The following is a 26,157-nucleotide window of genomic DNA, read 5'->3' as shown; positions in this document are numbered from 1 at the left end:
TTTGTAGTTTGGTAGGCTACTTCTCTTAAGAGGTCTTTTTTTTTTTTTTTTTTTTTTTAATGGCTCCACCACATGGAATGCTGGATCTTAGTTTCCCAACCAGGGATCGAACCCGTGCCCCCCTGTAGTGGAAGTGCAGAGTCCTAATCACTGGATCATCAGGGACTTCCCTTAAGAGGTCTTTAGCATCACAGATTTGTTCAACAAATTTTTTAATCCTTTTATGTACAAAGTAATGGTAGATGCTGCAAAGACCGTCTCTTGAGCATCTCCTGGAAGCATAACACTGCTAGGCTTATGCTCAACATTAACTTAAAGGAGACTTCCAAACAGGAGAGGGTTGTGCCTATGCACAGGCACACATATTACTAGGACTAAATGTGTTAATAAAAGAGCCAAAGAAGATATATGTAGTACTGAGAGAAGAAATGATTAATCCAGCCTGAGGGACCTAGCTAAGAAAGCCAGGTAGGGTTGGAATAGGATCTTGAGTAGGCTTTTTTTTTTTTTTTTTTTTTTTTTTTTTTTTTTTTTTTTTTGAGTAGGCTTTTGAAAAGTGCATGAAGGAGCAATTTGTGGTTTTGAGGAGACAGTCATCTCCTAAAAATTCTTTTCTCTTTTAGCTCTGGCTTGAAATACTCACTTCCTCATTTTCTACATGTCAGATTTCTACTCCTGTTGCAGTGCAAGTGGTACATTCTTTGTGGTAGGGCTGTAGCATTTATCATATTAGATAATTGTGTTTAGGAATTCTGTCTCCCAAGCAGCAGATCAAGTCTGACATGTTCACCTTTGTTTTTCCATGCATAGAATCTGGCATATATATAGAAGGTATTCAGTAAATCTTGAATGAATTTGTGTTATCCCACCTATTTACCCAGCCTGTGTTGAATGAAGTAAGACAATGGCCTAGAGTAATGATGGTAAGTGGTATAATATTCTTAGAGCGTAGAATTTGTTTAGAGAGGTGAGAAGTGTAATGAAAGATAAATTTGAAACGTTGGTTAGGGCCTTGTGTGTCAGACTGGATTTCAGTGGAAGGCCTTATACTTCAAACTGAATGCAGGTGTTTGGATTTTACTGGATACAGTGTATGCTACACATGATACAGAAGTTTGGAAGACTTTTGAGGAAGAACTGAAAGGGTCTGAATTCAATGGGAACAGACAGGATGGGACAAATTCCAAGAAATTTTCGAGTTGTCTAGATTTTGCAGTTTGAAGCTTAAAGAGGGAAAGTCACTTAGAACTAAGCTTGCAAACAAGATGGTGGCACCATTAGCAGAAATAAGGAAACTGCTTTCTCTTTATAGGGGAGGGTGCATATATTGGGTTACCTATGAGTTCATACGTGGGTATTCAGCAAGGGGTTAAAAATGTCAAATTTGAGTTCATGGCAGAGACTACATATAAATTTAGGTATATCTGAGAGCTGAAGCCATTTGGCAATCTGAAATTGCCACATTAGAAGACAGACCTTGAGGACTTCTGCATTTTGATGAGAAGGAAAGTTGCCTCATGGTAGAAATCTAGAAACATAGGAGGAGGTGAGCAACAGTGATAGTGTAGACAGGTAGAAGACTGAGGTCATTGGATTTTTGGGAATTGTGACTTTTCAGAGAATTACATTTAAGGGAGAACTTAGATTATAATATTTGAGAGAGGAGTAGAGAAGGGGAAGACTAAGATGCACAGTTAGTAATTTAGGTGAGAATATGATTTTTTTTTTTAATTTTAACTTTTGGCTGCATTGGGTCTTTGTTGGAGTGCACGGGCATCTTGTTGCAGAGCACGGGCTCTAGGAAGGCGGGCTCAGTATTTGCTGCGGCGCACAGGCTTAGTTGCTCTGCGGAATGTGTGATCTTCCCGGCCCAGGGATCAAACCCCTGTCCCCTGCATTGGCAGACAGATTCTTAACCACTGCTCTACCAGGGAAGTCCCCAGAATATGATTAATAAAGTGCCATGACAAAGGCCCAAAGAACTTTGAGAATTCAGGGGAAAGACAATTGTATTCTATTCGGAAATCAGGAAAGATTTTCAGGAGAACAGTATTTTAGCTGGGCCCAAATGAATGCATTTTTTGGACATATTATTTTACTACATTTCTGCTAAATTGTTTAGTCTCTGGAATAAATACCTGCAATGATTGGCTATTCATGAAGTAGCTCTGTTCTGGTTATTCTTGCATTATATTGAAGCTAAATCTACCTTCCTGTAGTTTCCATTCACTGTTGAACCAGTATTTAATTTATGCATATTAGAACAGAACTGTCAGTCCATTTTAGACATTACATTCATATTCATGTAGCCTGAGATTGTTTGTTTTGGGGGGAGCCCCATTATATTAGTGATTTTTAACTAAAGAACAAACAAAAACCCTAAGTGTTTTCCTAAAAACTGAAGCTTTGGTCAAGGAGAAAAGAGAAAGAGGGTGATAACTTTTTTAAAGGATATCTTGAAATTGAGGAAACTTGAGCATGTTGTAGGATATAAAGCACACTGTGACTTTCTTTGCTATCTTGGATTTGTGTTCATAGTGTTACTTTTTCCTCTCCTCCGTTCCCCTCTTAATGGACATAAAGAGGTTGAGAAAAGACGGTGACAGTTGATAATAGAGCAGTTTCCCATGAGAGCTGGAGTAGATGTGCTTCAGAAATTAGCCTAGGCAAATGGAGAGGAGGAAACATTTTAAGAGACAGGAATGAGGGGCTTCCCTGGTGATGCAGTGGTTAAGAATCCTCCTTTCAATGCAGGGGACACGGGTTCGAGCCCTGGCCCAGGAAGATCTCACATGCCGTGGAGAAGCTAAGTCCGTGCACCACAACTACTGATCCTGCGCTGTAGAGCCCACAAGCCACAACTACTGAGCCCACAAGCCACAACTACTGAGCCCACAAGCCACAACTACTGAAGCCTGTGCGCCTAGGGCCAGTGCTCCGCATGAAGAGAAGCCACCACAGTGAGAAGCTCTCTCACCGCAACTAGAGAAAGCCCACGCACAGCAACGAAGACCCAACAGCCATAAGTAAACAAATTTATTTAAAAAGAGAGACAGGAATAAAAGGATATTGATTAAGATACACAGGAATTACGGGCAGAGTTAGTGAATGACCTCTGAAGTAGTTGAAGCTCTGTAAATAGTAAGGAAAGTCAGATGTAATCATGTTGGTATCTCGATGAATAAATAGGATTGATATTGCTTTTAACTGACAGGAAAAGAGTACATTTTACATTGTACATCCCAGTATGACAGCAGTCTCCACATATTCAGGTGTTTTGTGGGAAAGCGGGGCTTAATACATGGAATTTCACTTTCTATAAAAAGGTGTTAAATGATCATTGCTCTTTCTTTGAAGGTGCTAGAGGCCAATAGTCTCTGAAGATTCTTTTTGTACATAAGTATCCTTAAATCTTGGCTATCTTTGTTGAACTGCATAGTCTTGTAGGCTTGACCAGAGATCGCTTCTCCATTTGTGAATTAAGAAATAAGATCCAAAAAGGTCATGACTTTTTCATGGCCTTAGATAGTTAAAACCTTTCTTACTTTCATGTTCAGAGGGGTGTGTGTGTGTATTTATATATCTCTGTATATATATATATATACACACACACATATATAGAAGGACCCAAATCCCAGAAATTGCTTACCTATGCCTTGGGTTCTTTGCTGTGAATAAATTTCCCTCCTCCAGGGGAGAACACTGGAAGATGGCAATTGTTTCTGTAGAATACATAAATTAACCTGTTGTAAAAAGTAGGTAAGTCAGTGAGGTTGCTTTTTTCCCCTTCTATACTTTTACTTTCTGGTTGATGGAGTTCACTTCCATCAGTCGATTATATTTTAGCCTTCTAAATTGAGTCACTAAATCAGTTAAACAAGTAACTGATCTGTAAGTTACATTTAAGTCAGTGCAGTTAACTGAAACACCATCCTCTAAGTAACCTCTTCATTTCATTTTATCATTCCCTGGGAGAGCATCCCCGTAACAAGTGTACTCTGCATAGCCTCTTATGTATAGCTATTTGTTTAAGCATTTACCAGATTAGCACTGCCTTATCTTGTTCACCATTTGAAGTTCACTTTTCAGGTTAACCTTTTTTGAATAAATAATAATTTATTGACTTAATCAAGTAAAAGTTACCTCCACTGCCCATCTCCTTTGCCTGTCTCTCTGATCTAAATTGATATCATGGCCTTATGGCCATCAACCTTAGTGACTGTATAGGTAGTGGGCAATGTGAAGCCTCTCCCGAACTTTGTTACAGTAACTCTAGTGTATTTTGACCTTTCTCTGACATTGATATGTGTAATTGGTACCTTTTTTTTTTTCACTTTGGTTATATGTAGGTGACAAAAATGGTAGGTGAAGATGTACTTTATAAATGTGATGGGAAATTGGGGTAAATAACAAAGTCTCACTGTAGAAAATCTGGAAATTGGGCAAAAAAAGAAGGAAGTACAAGAATCTCCAAACCCAGAAACAATCCCTAATAGTATTTTTGTCATTAACCATTTGAACAAAATTATTTTGTACATAATTATTTTATTCAGAGGGTAAGTTAGTATCTTCCCACAGCTTAAATCAGTTGTTACAGTATTTAAATGTGTAAAATTTCCACATTTTTGTTATTTTATAAAATTTGACTAGGTGAGTCTACTGTTCTTAAGCCTTCTCCATCATTCAAAATAAAAATACTGTTTTTTTGCTTCATTACTTTTTTAAATTAAAAAAAATATTTATTTATAAATTTATTTATTTACTTTTGGCTGTGTTGGGTCTTCGTTGCTGTGCGTGGGCAGGCTTTCACTAGTTGCAGTGATCGGGGGCTACCCTTTGCTGCGGTGCACGGGCTTCTCATTTCAGTGGCTTCTGTTGCAGAGCGCGGGCTTCAGGAGTTGCAGCTCACGGGCTCTAGAGTGCAGGCTCAGTAGTTGTGGCACATAGGCTTAGTTGCTCCGCGGCATGTGGCATCTTCCCGGGCCAGGGCTGGAACCTGTGTCCCCTGCATTGGCAGGCAGATTCTTAACCACTGTGCCACCAGGGAAGTCCCCTGCTTCATTACTTTAAATGTAGCAAATGAGAGTTCTTTTTGTTTTTTAATAATTTATTTATTTTTGGCTGCGTTGGGTCTTCGTTGCTGCGCACGGGCTTTCTCTAGTTTGCGGCATGTGAGCTTGTCAGTCAGTGGCTTCTCTTGTTGCGGAGCACAGGCTCTAGGCACGTGGGCTTCAGTAGTTGCCCCTCATGGGTTCTAGGGTGCAGGCTCAGTAGTTGTGGCGCATAGGCTTAGTTGCTCTGAGGCATGTGGGATCTTCCTGGACCAGGGCTCGAACCTGTGTCCCCTGCTTTGGCAGGTAGATTCTTAACCACTGTGCCACCAAGGAAGTCCTGAGAGTCCTTTTATGCATTAGAATTTGTTCATCTATTTGGAGGTTTTTCGGTTTGGGGGAGACTAATGGCACCTGAATGACAGTATCTGATTCTACTTTGTGGATTAACTTTTTTTTTTTTTTAATGAGTTGGTTTGATTGTAGATGGTACAGAATTCAAGGTAGAACAAAGGTTGAAGAGCAGACTGGCAGGATTCTGGGATGGGTTTACTTTGACCTCACAGCTAAGGTAGAAGTGGCTAAGGATGAACTGAAGAGATGAGCCACTGTATGAACATTTAAGGAAAAAAATGTGCCACAGGCTCCAAGACAACCCTTCATTCTAGCTAGAGGTGGCAACAGATGTTATGGAAGAGAATTCAGGTGTTTAAACAGCAATGGAAGTAAGGGTCACCATCACCTGAGGCATAAAGAACAGCTTAGTTTTTGCCAGAGTTCCTAATTCCACCTGTGGCCAGGGGACCCTTCCCCTTGGCCTTCACTTTTACCTCCAGCTTCTTCTGCTCCTTTTTTTTTTTTTACTGCTTGAAAGCCTTATCGTCCTCTTCCATCTCCTTGGCCTGCTTCTTGGGCTGCTTCAAGGGCTTCTTGCCACTGTGCGTTCCCCAGACCCTGCCACTGGAAGCAGTTAATTATTTTTGAAAGGAGTTAGGAATTATATAAAAATGTAAATACATTTTTTTAATATCGAATGAGAGTTGCAAGACAGTTGAAAAAGAGAAACGGGGAATCTAATAGAGCATTATGTAAAAGTAGAGTTGGGAGTCACTAGAATTGTAGAGTTTTATCTGTAGGCTCCATTATGGCTGGTATCTGTTTCTTTAATTAAAAACAGCATCACAATTGTAATGATTATGGTGGGCTATCTTTGTGAAATTTTTTGTTTAAAGGAAACCTACTTTGAGGGAATTCCCTGGCGGTCCAGTGGTTAGGACTCCGTGCTGTCACTGCCTAGGGTGTGGGTTCGATCTTTGGTCAGGGAACTAAGGTCCTGCAAGCCACGTGGTGCAGCCAAAAAGAAAAAGAAAAAGAAACCTACGTTGAAATTTATTTGTTAACAGGAATTTAAACTGCATCCTGATTTACCCAGTAGATACACACATGTATATAGTGTATATATATATATATATTTAAACAAGTAATATTCAAATTTTCTTTTTTTCTCTTCCCTTTTCTCCAATTCCTAATGTTATAATTTTTACTATTTGAGGGGCTATAAACATATAAATCATTTACTTTAAATGATGAAAGGTTGTGTTTCTATTTTTATTTTGTACTTGATTTCCTTGACGTTATCTTTGAGATTTTGGGCTTAGAGATACTTTATCATAGCACCTAACCTATTCTGTTCCGTTTGCTTGTCTATATTCCATGACAGACTATATACTCCTGAGGGCTAGAGTCTTGTTCACTAGGTTATCCCATTTACTGTAAACAGTGCCTGGCATGTAATTAGGTAATTAATAGCAAGAAAGGTTAGAAAGACATACACCAAATGTAAAAAACCATTATCTGAGTGTTGAGGTTATTGCTGATTTTTAATCATAATCATTATCATTTTGAAAACAGTGAAATTAATCCCTAGAAGGAGAGAGTACAAAGAAGACAAAAATCAGTACTGTCTGTGATAAATGTAATCACCAAGTCCTGATTTGTGCCCTCTGCCTAGTTTTCAAAAATAAACTGTTGGAATCCAAGAATGTAGGAGATAATGGTCCCCAAAGGAAAAAGATACTATGCGTGGGAAGACTTTATTATGGTGCCCCTAGTCTGAGACAGCGCTGGGACTCTTGGGAATTAGAAAGAGAGCTATGCTACTTCCCCCTGTATTGAAGGATAGGGAGATCAAGAAGTAGAGACAAAGGGGAGATGGCAGATGTTGGAGATTATCAGTAGTTGTTTGGAATTTATTATTTTGCTGTTGTAGTTACTTTTTAATAAATGGTTGAATGGCTGAGAAGATTTACTTCATGGAATTTAACAAAGATGACTTTTAATAGTTATTATTCTTATGTTTGCTCCCTTAGCATTTGACATTGTGCAGCAAAGAAATGGTTATGGAGAAGCCCAGTCCGCTGCTTGTAGGGCGGGAGTTTGTGAGGCAATATTATACTTTGCTGAATAAAGCTCCAGAATATTTACACAGGTAAATTTTAATTGCATATTTGATATTTTTATTTGGTTTTATTTTTTTGAATATGACTACATATAAATTTTGTCTTTCCTGTTTTATGTCCTGACAATACCTTTGCAAAGCACGCCCGGTATTTTAAGTCTGATGGCTTAAAACCAGTCTTTTTCAAGTTTTTTTGACTCAAATCTATAGTAAGGAAAACACCTCACATTATATCCCATTATATAACACATTCACATCTGTACACGTCACATACATATACACAATTACATACTCTTGGTATTTTATATTTCATTTTTTTATAAAAACCACAGACTTGACCAACTAATGGGTTCTAGTCTTTATTGAAATCACAGGCTTAAGTTTGTTTTTTGTTCTTTGGGGTTTTTTGTTTTTTGGGGGTTTTTTTGAGTTGTCTTTAGCAATGTTAGGAAATGAATCAGTTAAGTGATCATACTTGTGAAAATTACTTCTGATTGATCCACAAGATAGTATTCCTTGGTAAAACAGCAACAGTAGCCTTGTTTACTATTTTGGCAAGAGTTGGACATCTGTAAGGTTCTTTTTTCCCAGAGATTGAAATAAAATTGATTTATATTATGAGTAGTATTTATAATTTTTGTTCTACCTGGTTTATTTTAACAGGTGGAAGATAAGTGAGACCTTTGTAAGTATTAGGCTCTGCAAACATTTGTTGTAGAACACGCTAGCCAAGTGAGTTAAGGATAAATATACCATTGTCACTTCATGTGGGAAAGACTGTTAAAAGGACTTATTCTTTTATCTATAGGTTCTCTTTATAATCATGCTGGGCATTCTAAAGTTTTACTTTGCATTATGCCCCTCCATTGTTAAACCTGTGTGTAATACTCCCTATGTTATCCCAGGGGGTATTTTTATATAACTACCACCTCCTCCCGTGTCCCGCCCCCCATCAAAAGGAATACCTGTACATTTTCTATTATAAAAATAAACATTCTTATTGACAGGGTATGTGAATTTGAGGGAGAATGGAATTAATAAGGCCTTTTATTATCTGAAATTTAGTCTTCACAATGTAGGCATTAGCATTTTTAGCTTTCTTTTTTTTTAACAAGGAAAAACAAGGCTCTCTACCATCATTTCAAATAACAGCACAAACTTCTGTTTTATACTTAGCTATGTAACAGATTTCCCTGTTAATGAACATTTAGTTTGTTTTTAATTTTTCACTTATTAACACTAATGAATATCCTTACACATGCATTTTTGTGCACCTTTCTAGTTATTTTCTTAGGCTAAGTTCCTAGAAGTAGAATTGTTAAGTCAAAGGTATGACTATCTCTAAGGCTTTTCTTATACGGCTAAATTGTCCTCCAGAAAAATGGTAGCTGTTTACATGCTTGCCAGTAGTACATGAGAGGAAATAATATAAACTTAAAAATATGGGTAATGGTTAAAAGCATGGACTCTGGAGCCAGCTGCCCCACCTTGATAGGTGTGTGACCTTTGAGGAGTTAATTTAACCTCTTTGAACTTCAGTTTGTTCATTTAGATAATAGCACTTACTCCTGAGGTGTTAGGAGAGTAAAATGAATCAATATGTATGTAGTGCACTGAGAACATTGCTTGGCATGGAGGAAGTCTTACATGTTTTATTACAATAGGAGCTGAGTTCTCTTTACGAAAAAATTAACTTTGCATGTTGATAACCTTAATTTAGGAAGATATTAATTCTAATTGCTTTAGGTAATACCAGAGAAACACTAATTGTCATGTACTTAAGAGCAGTATAAAAATATAATTGAGAAACTAGATGCTGAAATAATGTAGTTTTTTTTTAACTTAGTCTCTGAACTATTTCAGTTAACTTAAATCTAAACTTTTAACCTAAGCCTTTGGAATTAGTAATCATTTGGAACTCTCAGTAGAATGAATGTTAAACAGTATCTGATTCCCAAACAAATTTAGATAATTGAGTTTCTGTATCTGATGGGGAAAAAATGGGTAAATTAACTACAGCATCAATGTTTAGAATATATTTTGAATATCTCATTTTTCCACTTAACAAAATATAGATATGGTAAGAATTAGATGAGAATAGCTAATGACTGAGTGTATGTTTAGTGTGCTAGGCACACTAAGAATTCTGTGTCATTACTCATTTAATCCTTACAACAACTCTATGGAGAAGTTACTCTTGTTCTGTTTTATAACCAAGGAAACTGAACTTTGAGGACTGTAAGTCTCAAGATTACATAGCTAATGAGTGACAGAACCTGACCTGGAAACTAGGTCCGTTTGACACGAGAACTCTACTGCCTCTTACACTTCTCTTCACAACTGAATGTCAATAATTATCAATGGTTTTACAGGTTTTATGGCAGGAATTCTTCTTATGTTCATGGTGGGGTAGATGCTAGTGGAAAGCCCCAGGAGGCAGTTTATGGCCAAAATGTAAGTATCAATTTCATATGCATTTTAGATTACTTTAGTTTTTTTTTTTTTTTTTTGAGGTAAGATAGAGATTTGGAAAATAGCTTCTTGTGCCAGTGGATTTCTTTTTGAATGTAATCAGCTGTACTAGAATTGTGTTACAGTAGTCATCGGATGTGCTTTGAGTTCTTACAAGCATTGATTTTGTACGAAGCACGGGTATTACACTGGCATGGATACAAAAGAGAAAATGGAACATTTTAATATCCTTGGTGTATTTTATACATGAAATAGTTGAGACAATATATAGCATTTATAGAAATGTGGTCTAAACGTTATGTTACAGGAGTGCATAGGAGTATATACTCCTTATGACTTTGTAGAGGATGTGGGACTTCCAGCAGACTCTGAATGATAGGTTTTAGCCTTACCAAACAAGAGGAAATTGAAAGTAGGAGAAATGGCATCAGCAGACAAGCAGTAAAGTTAGGTGCAAGGTCAAGGAGTAGTCAACACAGTTTACGTGAATGACTAGTACTTAATATGGAACAGTGGGAGAAAGCTGCACAAAGCCTATAATATGAGACAGCCATTGTGATTTCTTGTATAGAGAGGTGACATGTTGAAACTAGTGGTTCTAGGAACATTAGCCTGTCAGTAATGCCTAGCATGGTGGAATGGATTCAAATGAGGCAGTTAATATTCTAGAGTTGCGAGGAAATCAAAGTCTGTAGTATTTAATAGGTAATGCAGTATCATGAGTTTGTATTTCCACCCCACCTTCTTCTCCTAATAAAGGATATACACCACAAAGTATTATCTCTGAACTTCAGCGAATGTCATACTAAAATTCGTCATGTGGATGCTCATGCAACCTTGAGTGATGGAGTAGTAGTCCAGGTCATGGGTTTGCTGTCTAATAGTGGACAGCCAGAGAGGAAGTTTATGCAAACCTTTGTTCTGGCTCCTGAAGTAAGTTTTCATTTCAATTAATTTTCACTTACATGATTTCATTTTACTGTGACTAGTTGCTTGAAGTGGCCAGAGTTTCTTCTTGCAGGCATAGGTATGCATGTAACATATTTTGAGAAATATGACCTGTTGATTAATTTATTTGAGCTTTGTGTGTGTGCTTTGACTATTTAGAAGTAAAAATGAGATCCTGATACTAATGTGTAAATAGATGATTAAGATTATAGAAATAATATTAAAAGTATGTTATTATTTAATAGGTTACATATTAAACAAAATGGAAAAATTCTGTTTGTTAATTGGTCCTGGTTCTTTTATATTGAGTAGCCATTTCTTGAGTTTCAGTATTCCTTGAGTGATCTTCTGTAATTTACTTTATATTAACATCAGAGCATGTTCAACTTTGGAAAATTATCTTCAGTCTATATCATTTCTGTATTATTAAAATAGAAATTGTTTATTTGTTGTATTTATGTAATACCACATTTATGGGTATTTATGGAATATTTGGATGTTATTTTCCTATAGGGATCTGTTCCAAATAAGTTTTATGTTCACAATGATATGTTTCGTTATGAAGATGAAGTATTTGGTGATTCTGAACCAGAACTTGATGAAGGTGAGGTTACTTTGAAGATATAAGGGTTTTGTCAGTATCAGTACTCTTTAAGGACATGGAAAGTGTGAAACTAAAGAAATTTGCCTCTGCCGTAACTGAGTCAAACTCCCTTTTCTCCTTTTTGTTCTTGTTTTTGTTGTAAAAGAAATAGTTCATTACATGAAATTACATAAAAATCATACATAGGAAGTGAAAAATTTCCCTCAATTTCATCCTCTATAGATAACCAAGAGTTTGGTGCCTATTATAGAATTTTGTTGTATTCCGTACTGATCAATACTTTTATAAAAGTGGAAGTACACTGGCTCAATGCTTGCTTTTTTCACTTAATATATCTTTGTTGGCTGGGTTTTTTTTTTTTTTTTTTTGGCTATACCATAATTATTTAATTGATCATCCGTTGATATACATCAGCTTGTTTCCTTTTCTTTACAATTATTCCTCCATTGAATCGATGTGACGAAGGAAACTGAGTTATGACTTTAATAGCATTTTTTCCTACCCTTCCCTGTTACTAATAGGCCTTTTTAAAAAATAGAGTAAATTCCAAAATTCATCTGGCTTGCTCTTCAGTTTAAGAGAACAAGGAATATTGCAATTAAGTGCCTTTGTAAGAAATATCATGACTTCTTTAAACATTAAAAATACATATATCAAATTGTGTATTAAATCCTCTTAAGATGAGATATGGTATATTATGTATTTTCAGAATCAGAAGATGAAGTAGAAGAGGAACAAGAAGAAAGGCAACCATCTCCAGAACCTGTGCAAGAAAATGCCAGCAGTGGTTACTATGAAGCTCACCCTGTGACGTAAGAATAGTGTCTGCAAGGCCAAATTTGGTCTAAACTATAATGTAGTTGCAAGCTGGTTTTTGTTCCTCGAATTATTGTTGAAAGTAAATTTTGCTAAAGCTGTGAAACCAGCATTTGAGAATTTACTATGTATATGCAAAGTAAATTCTATATGGAAAGCATTGTTTTATTTAATTGAAAAATTGAATTTGGTTTGGCCCAAAACTGATCATTTGCTGATAATGCATTGTGTTTGGGACAACACAGAGTAAGCATTTTATTTTTTGAATATGCGGTTTGTTTATAGTTATTATTAAAGTAAACATTTTTAGTAATTCAGTTTTTAAATTATGTTAAAGAAATGCTGCTTGAGAGTATTATTCCCTCTGCCTTCTAGTTCTCAATGGACTTTTGCTTCAAAACAGCTTATTACTAGTTATGCCCATTAAATTAGAGAAATGCAGAATTTTATTTGAATTGATCATTTCACTCATACTGAAAAGTGAACAAAATATTTTATTGTAGTAATGGCATAGAGGAGCCATTGGAAGAATCGTCTCATGAACCTGAACCTGAGCCAGAATCTGAAACAAAGACTGAAGAGCAGAAACCGCAAGCGGAGGAGAAGAACTTGGAGGACTTAGAGGAGAAGTCCGCTTCTCCTCCTCCCGCTGAGCCTGTGTCTCTGCCACAGGAACCACCAAAGGTTAGAGCAGAGGAGCTCTTCACACCTGTGACGTCACACTGTCTTATTTGGTGCCATTAATGAAGCATGACCTTTGTTCTGTTAATTAAATTGTTTAATAGTAAGCTATGCTGTTTTTATGTATATGAAAGAAGCTGTGGGGATTTTTTTGGTAATTCTGAGGAAATTTTATTGTATTTTCACCCCCTAAAAAGCACCCTCAGGGTAAAATTTAAGATTAATCCTTGTCTGTGTGCAGTGTTTAGTATCTTCTAGTCCATGTACTAAAACTGAGAGTTGCTCTTCCATTCTGTATTAAGTCCTCTATGCACGGATGCAACAGGAGTCATGCAATTTGCCAACTTAAAACAAGTTGGCCTATTGCTAAGAGAAGTGATACAAGTTATTTCTGGTTTAAATGGGAACAATTTCCTTACTACACCAATTAAACTATCTTGGAAACATGAGTGACACCCATAGTGTATCATTTAAACCTACCTAAAACACGTTTTATCTTTCTGTAAAGTAGAAGGTTAAAGTATATTTGCGTAGTGAGAGAATGAGATTCCTTGTTCAATTTGTGAATGTCTGTTAAACTTTCCAGCTAGTACTTTCTTCTTTCCTATCCTTCCCCTCTCCCCTTGACACCATCACAACACCTTATCTTCCCCCAACGGGGGAAAGAAATTGGTTCTATTAGGTTCTTATTTTTCTAGCATGTGTAGTTGTTAGTGGTTTTGTTTGCCACTTGCTCATCTCTTTAGAGCATATAGGAACTTGCTTGTGGATTTATTTAGTAGTTCAGACAAAACAGTCAAATAATCTTGCATAATGAGATTTTGAAAGCTGGCACATAGACTGGCATGTGTGTGTGTGCCTTTCTTTTAGGAGTCCTCCAATATAGAACAGTAGTTTAGAAATGAAAAGAAAATATATATTTGGAAGTTTCCCTATAGGAATGTTGGTGGTTTTCCATGATTAGTAGTCTAGGTTTGTTGCATTTCCTGCAGGCTTTCTCCTGGGCTTCAGTGACCAGTAAAAACCTGCCTCCTAGTGGTACTGTTTCTTCCTCTGGAATTCCACCCCATGTTAAAGCACCAGTCTCACAGGTAACCAATCTGTGAACACATTGGATTGTATCCTTGTTACATTGCCAATTGCTTATCTTTTTTATACTTTTTAAAATGAGTCAATCAGAAATTATGGATTAAATATACAAAAAAATTGTATTAAATGTCAGTGCACCCACTTTAATTGCCAAATCTCCATTCATCATCTACATAGGTGGTATTTGGGGTTTGGGTGTGTCAAATACAGATTAAGTTAGTTTTACCAATATATATTGTCATTTAACAGCCTTCTTAAAATAACCAAAAAAATATCCTTTTTAAAAATTTAGAATTTTATTTAGCAAAAATATTTTAGGGAAGAAATTTGGAAAGGCACAAAGTAGTATGGCATTATAAAGAATCATTGTTTTTTAAAAATAGAAAAAACTCTAAAAAAAATACACTGCCTAAGCTTTCAGTCTGTAAGTGGTTCATACTGTTTAATTGAAGCCTGTACCAACTTATGACTGTAGTGTTCACCTTAACTAATCATTCTAGTATTCTGCTTTTTGTCTGTTTGTCATCTTACCCATTTCAGAGCTTTCAAAAACATTGAAAATAAGACACTGGCTACCTAATAAGTTTATTAGGTGTAGTGTAGAATTAACTAAATTCTAAAGTTAATAGGCATAGTTACAGGGTGTCCAATACTTTCCCCTACATTTTGAATCAAACTTCGTTCCACTAGAAAATTTACATTTAGAATGGTTAGTGCACATAAAATTGTGTTTATATACCTCTTTATATGCTCTAAACAGTGAAACTTTGAGATTTCAAAAGTAGCTAGTAATAGACAGCCTTTCTGGTGTTGTATGCATAATCATCTACGTAATAGGATACATAACCTCGTGATACCTTTTTTTTTCAGCTAGATATTCAGGAAATATTGAGTAATTACCTCAGATCACAAACTAGAATTCTGTCTTAACGCAGAAGATTAATTTGCCACGTATTGACTGCTTTTCTACCCATCTGAAGACTCAATAAGTGACTTAACGGATTTTTTTTTTTTGAAATGCTTGGTTTCTTATCAGATTTGCATTAGGAATCCTTTGGGTTGTTACTTAATTTCAGAGAGTTGGCTACATTTATTTTAAACTCACTGCTAGTTAAAAGTTAGAGTAGCTTATACCTCTTACACCTTTAGTGTGGCACCAGCCATTGTGCAAAGCACTAGCACGTAATATTTATTCTTATCTAATCCTCACAACGACCCTGTGAGTATGGTTACTGTTATTATTCCTGTTTTACAGATAAGTAAATTAAGGGCTAGAGAACTTCACCCAAGGTCAGATAGCTATGTAAATAAAAAACTAGGGCTTCGAATTTATGCAGTTGGACACTCATGGAAGCCTATAGGTTTCTTTAGCCCTTGGAGGGGAATGTATCTCTATTTACATCAAAGAAGAGTGCTATGTCTAAGCCATGTCTAAATTACATTATATTAGATTCTAACCTCTTATCCAGGGGGAAAAAAATTTTTAAGTTTTAAAAAAAAATTGTAAGAGACTGATTCCCAGCCTACCCCCTTATTAAAACAAAATTTTAAACATTTATAATTTAAACCTTAAAAGAACTTTCTGATCTCCTTAAGCTATGTTAGAATGGATTCATGATTTTTTCCACTTGATTTAATAAACCCTTCGATTTTATTTTGTCACTTTGGTGTAGTATCCATTTCCTTAACACTTTTAGCATAGATTATTAATAAAAGGAGAATTAAATCTAATTCCAGGGTATTGGTAGGCATTAATATAGAAGTAGGTAAGTTAATTTCTTGGTAAATTTCTTAGAAGTCGATTAGTTCATTTAAATAGCTTATGTGCAGCTGAAGTACATATTAGTTGTGGTTTTACCTGCTGTTGAGTTGATTTGATGGTTTCATGTTTATTTCATATTCTATTTGATTTTCATTTGTGGAATTTGTCATGTGAGCACACTTTTTGGTTGCATGGAGTTAATTGTAAGGCCCTAAAGTAGTATGTGGTATCTTAGTTATTTTTACCTCCTTGGAGCCAATAGTTTTCATGAAATTGAGCCTGAAGAATTGTAAGCATCCAGCTGGCTTAGTTGACATACAGTAATCAGTTACTGAAAGAAATTGTGATAATTTTTTTTGGTCTCATTTTTCCTATATTGGCATCATCTAATATCTAAAAGTCAGGTTGCTAAATTAATGTGTGGATTATTTGTAAGATGTTGGCACTTAAATTTGTGGTTTTAAATTTTAAATCCTTAAAGGATAATGAAGAACTTTTTTGTTTTGTTACTTGCAGTTATTTTTGTTTCAGTAATCTGTTTTGAAAAGAATCTGAATCGGTCAGCCAGAATTCCTTTTCTTGGTTTGAATGAGTCGAGGTTTTTCTGAGACATTTAAATTAAAAGGTGTACCTTTGCTATTTTTATTAATTTATTAAACATACTAGCTTCGTCAGACTTTGTTAGAGAATCTCCTTTAATTCTGTTTTATTTTCATACTGAAGTAAGTTTTGCTTTTAGGCCCTGCCCTGCTTAGCTGAAATTTCTAAACAACTACCTTTTTCAGGCATCACATTTTCGGTCAAATTATTATGTAGTCTTAAATTCTAAATACAGATAGAAGTGGTCTCAGGGCTGTAACTTAGGGCCCCTGGTCAGGCATAGAACATTCTCCTACATGTTTTGTTAGAGAACTAAAAATGTAATTTAATTTTAAATGAACCAATAGTTACGGAACATCTATGTCTAATGGCACTGTGCTTGGTTCTTTATCTGGTGTCGAAATAAATTAAGATATGGTCATTGTAGGAATAAATACATACTAAAAACCTGGGAAAATTAAACATTAAAAAAATTTTTTTTAACTAGCAAAATTCTAGAACATGGAAAGCAACTTCATTTTGAGGGAAATGGGAAATCTATATGGAAGAAAAACAATTGGGGGAGACAGGCAAATCTGTTAAAAACTGCTAGGGTAGGAGATAATATACCTTTTGGTTACAGTGGGTGAAATTATAACAAATGGTTGTTTTTCAAAGAAACATATCTCCTTGTATCAAAATGTGTCCTTGCAAATTATAATATCCCGGCTATATAAATTATGAAAGAGTTTGAGCCACTGCCTGGGCTGAGGTACTCAGAGATGATCAGCCATAAAGATAGGACTGAAATTACTAGCTTTCTGATTTGAGGATACATTCTTCATATTCCTGCTGAGGGTTTTCAGCATCCTTTGCAGGTGCGTGTATTTTGTCTTTTCCTCGGACCATAAATATTTAGGCAATAGACACAGCCTGAAGAGGTTGGGAATACTGAAAATGCCAATGTATTAAGGAAAAGGTAATAGTAGATGCAGATGTCATTTTGTTTTTAGCATAGTTACTTTAAATATATGTGTTCAATTTAGCAGTTAGCAGAAACTTTTGGAGGGTACCTTAAAATGAACTATTACTTCCCCTGCCACGCCCAAGAATTAATTAAGAAATATTGTTGGGGTCAGTCCTTAAATAAATGCACACCTCCCCCATTAGGAAGAACAATAGGGAGCTAAAGGACTTCTTTGACTATTTGAGATGCTATCAACACGTTCTATCTTGTTTTTTTTTATGTGCATTTTAACTTAAAGATAGTATTTTTAGATGGTAGAGTACACTAAATTGTATATTTTGAACTATCAAAATATGGATTTTTTTAAATAAAATTACGGGATGGGGTTTAGAAGATATTGCTGAGCACTATTAAATTTGAAGGGCAGCATACTAGAGAATTAGAAAGGATGTGTCATATATTCTTGTCTTCCTAAGATAAAGATGGCTTTTTATTTTGTATATGTATTTACATGGAGTGGCTCATCTTGCATTTTTGAATTTTGTAGCGATACCTTTTATGCTATCTCAATGTGGTTGTAACTTTATTGAAAAAATATGGTTGTAAATAAAAAGCAGCTTATTGTGAGTTATAGCCTTGAGTGAGAAAATAAAATTTACCCTACAGTCCTAGATTGGTACAGAATATCTTTATAAAAATTTATGTTTCACATATATAGGACACTATGTTAAAAATATTCTGAACTTAAAATGACCATTATGCCTTGGTTGTTTCTTTAGTTGTTTTTCTCCTGTGGAATGTGTTTCTTTATAATGTGTTTTTTCCCTTGTATTTTAGCCGAGAGTGGAAGCTAAACCAGAAGTTCAGTCTCAGCCACCTCGTGTGCGTGAACAGCGACCTAGAGAACGACCCGGTTTCCCTCCTAGAGGACCAAGACCAGGTGAGTCAGCCCCTTCTGTGGCCTTCAGCACTTGAAAAGTTGAAGACCGAACTTAAAAAAATTTTTTTTAAATTATAATGTGTTTTATATGCAAATCCTTTTTTAGTACCAAACTGCTTAAAGGCTTAAGTAACCTGCTAAATATAGCCTGGGCAAAACAACTTTGAGGGGAAGATTAGTTGACATGCCATAGAGACATGTATTTTGAAGGTGTAAAAGAATTTAGAGACACATTTTATTTGGTTATTGTCACTGGTTCTAAGAATTCAAAACCGAGCTGCCAATAACCTACTCTCTTACTTAGCACTCTTATCTCTTCACAGATAAACAATAAGCACACCCTGATTCTTCTTATTTTGATTGTCTTAGGTATTAAGTAAGTTGTCATGATTTTTGACTTGTTTCCATTGTTAGTTAATATATGTAGAACCTCTGTTTGAATTCTATAAGTATGTTTAGATTGCTTTTGGGAGGAGGTGGGAGATGTGTACATCAAATTTAGAAAATGTAATTTTTTCCCACAAAATAAAATAAGTGATGTGCTATAAGTCATGGGAGCTGGGGTTTATCCTAGCTTTGTCAGTGATTGAGTTTATGATCTCGGGTGAGACCCTTAAATCAGGAGCTTCTCTTACACCATTCAGTTACTACACACATTTTTCCTGTGTGATGCCTTTCTTTATATGCCTCATTGTGTTCCTTGTGTCATTGGGAGGATCAAATAAGATTTTATATATATACATATAAGAGCACTCTTATGTGTATAAAAGGCTATATAAATGAGTTGTTATTGCTATTAAATTTATGGATTTGGCTATAATTTTATACAACCAAAGATTAATTTGTGAATTTCAAAATACTAAATTATTTAGTACAAGTATACCTCACTATCTGAAATCTATTTGGTTTCTCGGTGATGGCAGGAGTTTGGTTAAGGAGGAATACTGGTACTGCTAGTATTTGGCTTTCATATAATCAGACCAGTAGACCTAGAAGAAGGGACTTCAGCAATCTAGTCAGTGTCATGTTTTTTTCTAACTAACCTACTAATAATAGGCATTTCCGCCTCTGTTGAAGGAGCTTATTAAATAAACTAAAACAGGAATATCAAGTTTTTTTTTTAACATTCATTGCTTTGAGCTATTTTTTGTATGACATTGTAAACTTTAATATCTGCTCTATTCCTTTTCTCAGGCAGAGGAGATATTGAACAGAATGAAGCTGATAACCGTAGAATAATTCGCTATCCAGATAGTCATCAACTCTTTGTTGGTAACTTGCCACACGATATTGATGAAAATGAACTGAAAGAGTTCTTCATGAGTAAGTAGTTTATTTTGCTTTATTGTAAAATTAAGCAGGAGGAGAAGAGAACTCTTTTCATAGTGTATTGAGGATTTTTTTAAAAAAACATTTACCTCTCTGTACTATGTATATCTCTAGGTACTAATCACCTTGATCAGAAGGGTGTAGAAGGTTGTACCAGATGTTTCTCAGTGACTGTACTGAGTGTTGACTGGCCTGGTTCTGTAGAGGTTAGAAGAAAGAGCTGGATGAATCAGTCTTAGATTTGGAAATGGGATTCATTTGGCAAATTCAAGTCAGAAATAGAAAATAACATTGTCTCTCTGAAACTGTGTAGGTAACTTCCCTTTAGAAAGGAGTAATAAAGATGCAGAAGGGTGACAAAACAAGCTAGTTTTTATTGGCATCTTAAGTAAATGACCTGTAAGAGTGAATGTACCTTAATTGTCACTGGGTATAGCAGCTTGCAACTTTTGTTTTGAAATGGATCAAGGAGATTAAGGTATTTCATCCTGAACAATTAAAGTCACAAAATATTCTGTTAAACTATTTAACCCTTGGTGTAATGTATATTTTCACAGGTTTTGGAAACGTTGTGGAACTTCGCATCAATACCAAGGGTGTTGGGGGAAAGCTTCCAAATTTTGGTTTTGTGGTTTTTCATGACTCTGAACCAGTTCAGAGAATCTTAATTGCAAAAGTAAGTGACTTTAAAGGGCATAATTCAATACTTTATTATTCCTGTTGTATTTAGTATTACTTAGAAAGTCTTTTTTTAAATGGTAAAGTTAAAAATAGTTTACTGTGAAATGGTATTTATGCAAAGAATAAAGATTTGTTAGTAGTTTTAAAGTCTGAAGTATGGATTGTTTTAACTTTATTTCATTATTTGCTCTGGTAATGAAGGTTGGAATAGGTTGCATATTGAGAATTTCATGAAAAGTTTTTTTGTCTCCCTGGATTTTCTTACTTACTTATGATACTACATTACTATTATTGTCTAACCTGCCCGTGTAAAATTTTTTCTTCCCTTGTAAAGCCAATTATGTTTCGAGGGGAAGTACGTTTAAACGTGGAAGAGAAAAAGACAAGAGCTGCCAGAGAGCGAGAAACTCGAGGTGGTGGTGATGATCGCAGGGATATTAGGCGCAATGATCGAGGTCCTGGTGGTCCCCGTGGAATAGTGGGCGGTGGAATGATGCGGGACCGGGATGGAAGAGGACCCCCTCCAAGAGGTGGCATGGCACAGAAACTTGGCTCTGGGAGAGGAACCGGGCAGATGGAAGGCCGCTTCACAGGACAGCGTCGCTGAGGCTCCACTGTTGGCAAAGTTTTGGCAGTGGTACATTATTCATCGTGTTTGCATTCTTGTTAATTTTTTTTGGCTTTGGAATGTGACACAGCCTTTTTGATCATTTCTTTGATGTGAAAAGCATCTTTTGGTTATCAGTTAAATTGAGGTGGACATTATTTCCCCAGTTTTACAACAGGATTCGCATTGTTAATTTATAAATCTAGACTTGGAGAATTAAGGACTGAGAAATGACCATATCTTAAACTATCTGCAACAAAATGAACTTAAAAGGACATGCCCAACTGAATTCAGGTCCTTTGAGTCAAAAAAAAATCCTCTGCTGCACATTTTGTTTAAGTGTTACTGTTTCTGCCTATTAATGTTGGAAACACAAATAGTGCAATTTGTGCAATTGGAGAATCTTGCCTTTTTCCTTGGCTCCCCCCAAAAATACAAACCAACAGAAACTTGTTATGCACTAATGGGTACTCTGAACTCATTAACATTGACATCTGCAAAGGAGGCAACAGGGGAAAAAATCTTTCATCTTTTTTTCCAGTAGCGCATAGTTGTGAAATGATGAGGGCATTTTTACCTGCTTGCTGTGACCAGCGTGTGTATACATAAACCTTAACAAGACTACAAGTATATTCCAGAAGGAAATCATTTAGTTATGAACTAAATAACAAAAATCCGAACTTCAAATGCTATGGTCTTGAATATTAGACCAGATTTAGTAGCTCCATATCTAAGATTTTTCTACCTGCCCCTCTTCAGTACAGGGATGGCTGGCTGCTCAACACACTCCTCCTCCCCCGTTTCCTTTCTTTAAGCTGTGTACAGTGAAAATTGTCTTTACTGTATTTTGTTCTCTGGTAATGTAATAAGCATGATGGTGCCTTCTATTAATACATCATTCCAGTCTTGCTGGTAATTTTGTACAGTATAGTGTATGAATTGCTGTGCTGCAAAGCCAAACAGCTACAAAATGTTGAAAAATCATTGAAGTGTATAAAAATTGCAGTATCTTTAAAATCAGTAAAATTGACTAGCATATTATTTACCTTGTTCTTCAGTTAACAACTTTGTGTTCTCTGTGGGAGGGAGTCTTGTGTGTTTGGGAGGGAGGGGGAAGGAGGAAGTCAGTTATTTGAGTAAGTCTCTTGTTGACTTTTCTGTTAGCCTGAATGTGAACGTTGAAGCATATCACTTGAGAGGTGCTGGAAAAGTCAATCAACTTGATGCACATTTTTAGTGACATTTTAAAAGCAGTCAGATTCCATAAATGGCAAGTAAACCTGGAGTGAGGATACTGCAATTTTCAGAGAAAAGAACAGCAGCTCTTAAGTGTTTGCATTTCTATTTGGGGGGCAGGGAACTGTCATTCATTTTGCACAATTCTTGAACTGATGTCAGCACCCGAGTGGCTCTGAATTTAAGTCTGGGACGACATCTTTTATTTTTACATGAATTTCTAAACAATTCTGTGAGCAGAGTTTGTAGCTGCTGGATTATTGTCTGTCTTTATAGCAAGTTCCAGTAAACCACAAGTATGACAAAAGGATATCCAATTTTATGCTTGGAGCCTGTAGTACCTACTAGTTTCTGGATGTTTCAGGCTAGGAGTGGGGTAAATAAGTGTGACCACTTAAAGCTGCTTGTTAGCATGGAAGACTTCTCCATTCTATCTTAGTAAAAACAAACAAAAAATGCACTTGACATGATAGCAAACTGGTTCTGAATTATGGAACTGTGTTTGCTGTTTAGTAAACTAGCAAATGATGCACATATTTTGTTTTTCATGTACTGGGCGGTATAAGTAAAATTAAATCTGTCCCTTTTTTTCCCCCTTGAATGAGGTCTTCCATGTTCGAGGAAAAGTCTTGCACTATTGCGTATATTTTGGGGACACAGATTTCTCGGTTTCCATTTTGGGGGGGTTAAGGATTTTTTTCCTGTTTGAAATACTTTTACACTTTCTGATGTATAGTACTTGAAGTTATTACCAGAAAATTACTTTTGAGTTTTGAAGCCTGTATTCAAACTGCTTTTAAGTGAGTGGTTTCTTGTCAGTGTTTTGTTTTTTATAGCATATTTTCCCTCTTTCATTTCTTTCTCCTTCCCATTTTATTTTATTTTTATATATATATTATATATATATATATAATTTCCAATCCAAGATATTGCCCTGCCACCCATGAAAACTTCTGGCACCAAAAGTAATGACAAATGTTAAGTGTAATAGAAAATTAAAGCAAAGAGCCATTCAGCTTCAGTCTTTACATACCATGAGTAAAACATTAAAACATCACATGGAGAAGTTTACATGGTGATTGTTCACCTGCAGTACTGTGGACTTTTAACATTTTGTCCCCTTTCAGTGAACCAGAGTAAAAGTATTCATCTATCATTACTGTTATTTGCTGTTTTTTGTTTTGTTTGTTTTTTGTTTTTTTTCTTTTTGGATGGTAATATTCTATTCTATCCTTATGACACTATTGCAACCAAATTGGCTTTACCATCTTGGCTTTAGTAGGTATAGAAGACAATGGATTACCATCTTTATTGCTGTAATGTGTTAAGCATTATATGCTAGTAGTATCTAGTTTAATTGTTTCAGGTGGAAAGTATTCTTTGAGTTTCCATTTTGAATGTGTTTGGACTAAACAAACAATAAACTACTGATGTCTGCAGCATTTATCTATGTCCCTAATTTAATCTATAGGTTTGTGTTCCAGAATATTTTCTCCCAATTGCATTTCACACAACCTAAGTAAAAATAAGGAATTATTCTAAAACCAACTATTATTTGTGAAATTTGATATATAAAATAAATCATTTAAGTAAGACTTGAACATTGTTAGAGACCTATCTCAGTTCAGTTAGATAGCTGGTATACAAGATAAAGAATGTTAGAACAGAATAATAAGTGGTAAGGAAGGTGAGAATGATGTAAAGCAGACGGCTAAACATTTATTTTTTATAAAAATCTTGGGTTTTCCAAAGGATTGCTAAATCATCTCAGAAGGAAAAGAGAAAGGGGATGGGAAAACTGAGGTTATCTGAAGTTAAGGACATGCCCCAGTTCAGCAATTAGAACAGATTTGTCAAGCTCTGAAGGAATATTAAAAAGGAAAGAATAGTCATAGTTATGAATATATACTTTAAATGAGTAGTGAAGTCATAAGGCCTATGTAATTTCAGAACTTTGTTAAAAGGGATGATAAATGAATTTTCATAACACTTTATGAGGATTCCTTAAATCAGTCTTCACAAGTTTGTACTGAAGAAAAGCCAGAACAATCATTTAAATACTGCTGGGCAGTAAGACTTAAGATTTTTATAAATGTATATTAAACTCCTTTCAATGTTAATTATAATGTATAATAACATCTAATTTTATGGCTGTGGAAAGATTTTTTTTTTTTTTTTTGCGGTACGCGGACCTCTCACTACTGTGGCCTCTCCCGTTGCGGAGCACAGGCTCCGGACGCGCAGGCTCAGCATCCATGGCTCTCGGGCCCAGCCGCTCCGCGGTATGTGGGATCCTCCCGGACCGGGGCATGAACCCGTGTCCCCTGCATCGGCAGGTGGACTCCCAACCACTGCGCCACCAGGGAAGCCCTATGGAAAGAATTTTTAGAGGGGGTAAAATGTATATGTGACACTATATTGCAACCAGAACCAGATTTGAAGGAGCAAAATATCATTTGGTCCAGGAAATTTATATGGAACAAAATATTTGAAAGTTTTAGCCCTACAAGGTGCTACGTTTCAAACTGTGTTATATGATATAGTCTTTGTATCAAGTGAATGAAAATTTAGTGGATATATGTTGATATTTTTCCTTTAAATTAGGACAGCTTGCTCATCGTTTATATATTTACAGATGAAGACTTGATTTTTTTTCATTCTATGTTCATAGGACTTTCTAATTATTAAGTCTTGATCAATTTAATGCCAGAATTCTAAATTATTTTAAATTACTGGATAAATGAATAATTTATTATGTCCTGAAAGAGATTTCCCTTCGTGATGGATTTCAGTGGGTTCATATAGTGATTGTTTTAAAATTTTTTGCATAATTAAGTCAGAATTCCTAAGTAATGAAGTTTCTGGGTATTTTTGACAAAGACTGAAATCTTCCAATCTGTGTAGTATATAAACACCTTATACTTCAGAATTAATAGGAAATGAAGTCTGTTTTTAGCATTACCAAATACTGGGCAAAATACTATAAATGTGGATTTAGGATTAAACATTCACAGAAAGATTACTACTCTTGTCCTTGATCTCCTAAGAGTTTTGATAAAGCTGATTGCCTACTTGGAATGCTTTGTTTTGTGGCATTAATAATATTCTTTTAACTGTTCCTGTCTTCTGTACTCTTTATTACCCCATAACCACCATTATCCCCCCAACACACACACACACACACACACACATATCTCTTCTATCCTCAGTCTCTTTCCCCACAAATTTTCTCTGAACGGTTTCATTTAGGCCAGGAACTACCTTAGCTTCAGTATATTGTCCATTCAGTAGATTCCATATAGTGTGATGGTCAAGAGAAGGGCTTTGGAGACAGTCTGGCCTTGAATGGCAACTCCACCATTCAATGGTTACATTTTCTTTTCTTTTTCTTTTTTTATTTTTTTTTACATCTTTACTGGAGTATAACTGCTTTACAATGGTGTGTTACTTTCTGCTTTATAACAAAGTGAATCAGTTATACATATGTCCGCATATCTTTTCCCTCTTGCGTCTCCCTCCCACTCTCCCTATCCCACCCTCTAGGTGGTCACAAAGCACCGAGCTGATCTCCCTGTGCTATGTGGCTGCTTCCCACTAGCTAGCTATTTTACGTTTGGTAGTGTATATATGTCCATTCCTCAATGGTTACATTTTCTGAGCTCCTGTTTAACTCATTTGTAAAATGAGGCGGTGATTGTGAGGATTCAGTGAATTAATACATAAAGCACCTAAAACAATGTACTGGGCACTCAGCAAGTGTTACCTGATACTGTTTTTCACTCAGCTGAATTTCTACTGCCTCTCTATTCTGTGTTTCAAACACTTCTTTTTTTTTAATCCTTTTTTGCCTTGTCCCCTTTTGAAGTCCTTCAGTAATTCAGAATTTGAAAGTCCAAAACAATGTGTTTTATCTTTCTAAGTGATATGCATACCTGAC

The 26,157-nt window shown here is 35.7% G+C and overlaps 1 protein-coding gene across 6 annotated transcripts in view; it reads left to right on the top strand.

Annotated features, from left to right (window-relative positions):
- G3BP2 (G3BP stress granule assembly factor 2) overlaps positions 1–23,666 on the top strand; it is a 76,906-nt gene extending 53,240 nt beyond the window's left edge. For 4 of the 6 annotated variants that reach the window (XM_067736281.1, XM_067736279.1, XM_067736280.1 and 1 more), the window contains 11 exons: positions 7,421–7,539; positions 9,882–9,963; positions 10,741–10,914; positions 11,443–11,533; positions 12,243–12,345; positions 12,853–13,033; positions 14,023–14,121; positions 18,265–18,367; positions 19,562–19,690; positions 20,254–20,372; positions 20,712–23,666. In XM_067736281.1, the coding sequence (XP_067592382.1) occupies positions 7,445–7,539; positions 9,882–9,963; positions 10,741–10,914; positions 11,443–11,533; positions 12,243–12,345; positions 12,853–13,033; positions 14,023–14,121; positions 18,265–18,367; positions 19,562–19,690; positions 20,254–20,372; positions 20,712–20,984 (1,449 nt within the window). In that variant the 5' untranslated portion in view covers positions 7,421–7,444 and the 3' untranslated portion in view covers positions 20,985–23,666. Of the gene's footprint in view, positions 1–2,777; positions 3,027–7,420; positions 7,540–9,881; positions 9,964–10,740; positions 10,915–11,442; positions 11,534–12,242; positions 12,346–12,852; positions 13,034–14,022; positions 14,122–18,264; positions 18,368–19,561; positions 19,691–20,253; positions 20,373–20,711 lie in introns of those variants that run through there. The other 2 variants (XM_067736282.1, XM_067736278.1) reach the window with 2 other exon arrangements.
- The last annotated feature ends 2,491 nt before the right edge of the window (positions 23,667–26,157 follow it).

Source organism: Pseudorca crassidens, chromosome 4 (assembly GCF_039906515.1).
Source record: "Pseudorca crassidens isolate mPseCra1 chromosome 4, mPseCra1.hap1, whole genome shotgun sequence".
NCBI classification, from domain to species: Eukaryota; Metazoa; Chordata; class Mammalia; order Artiodactyla; family Delphinidae; genus Pseudorca; species Pseudorca crassidens.
The sequence above is the reverse complement of the archived record's forward strand: the minus strand, read 5'-3'. Positions and strand labels throughout refer to the sequence as shown.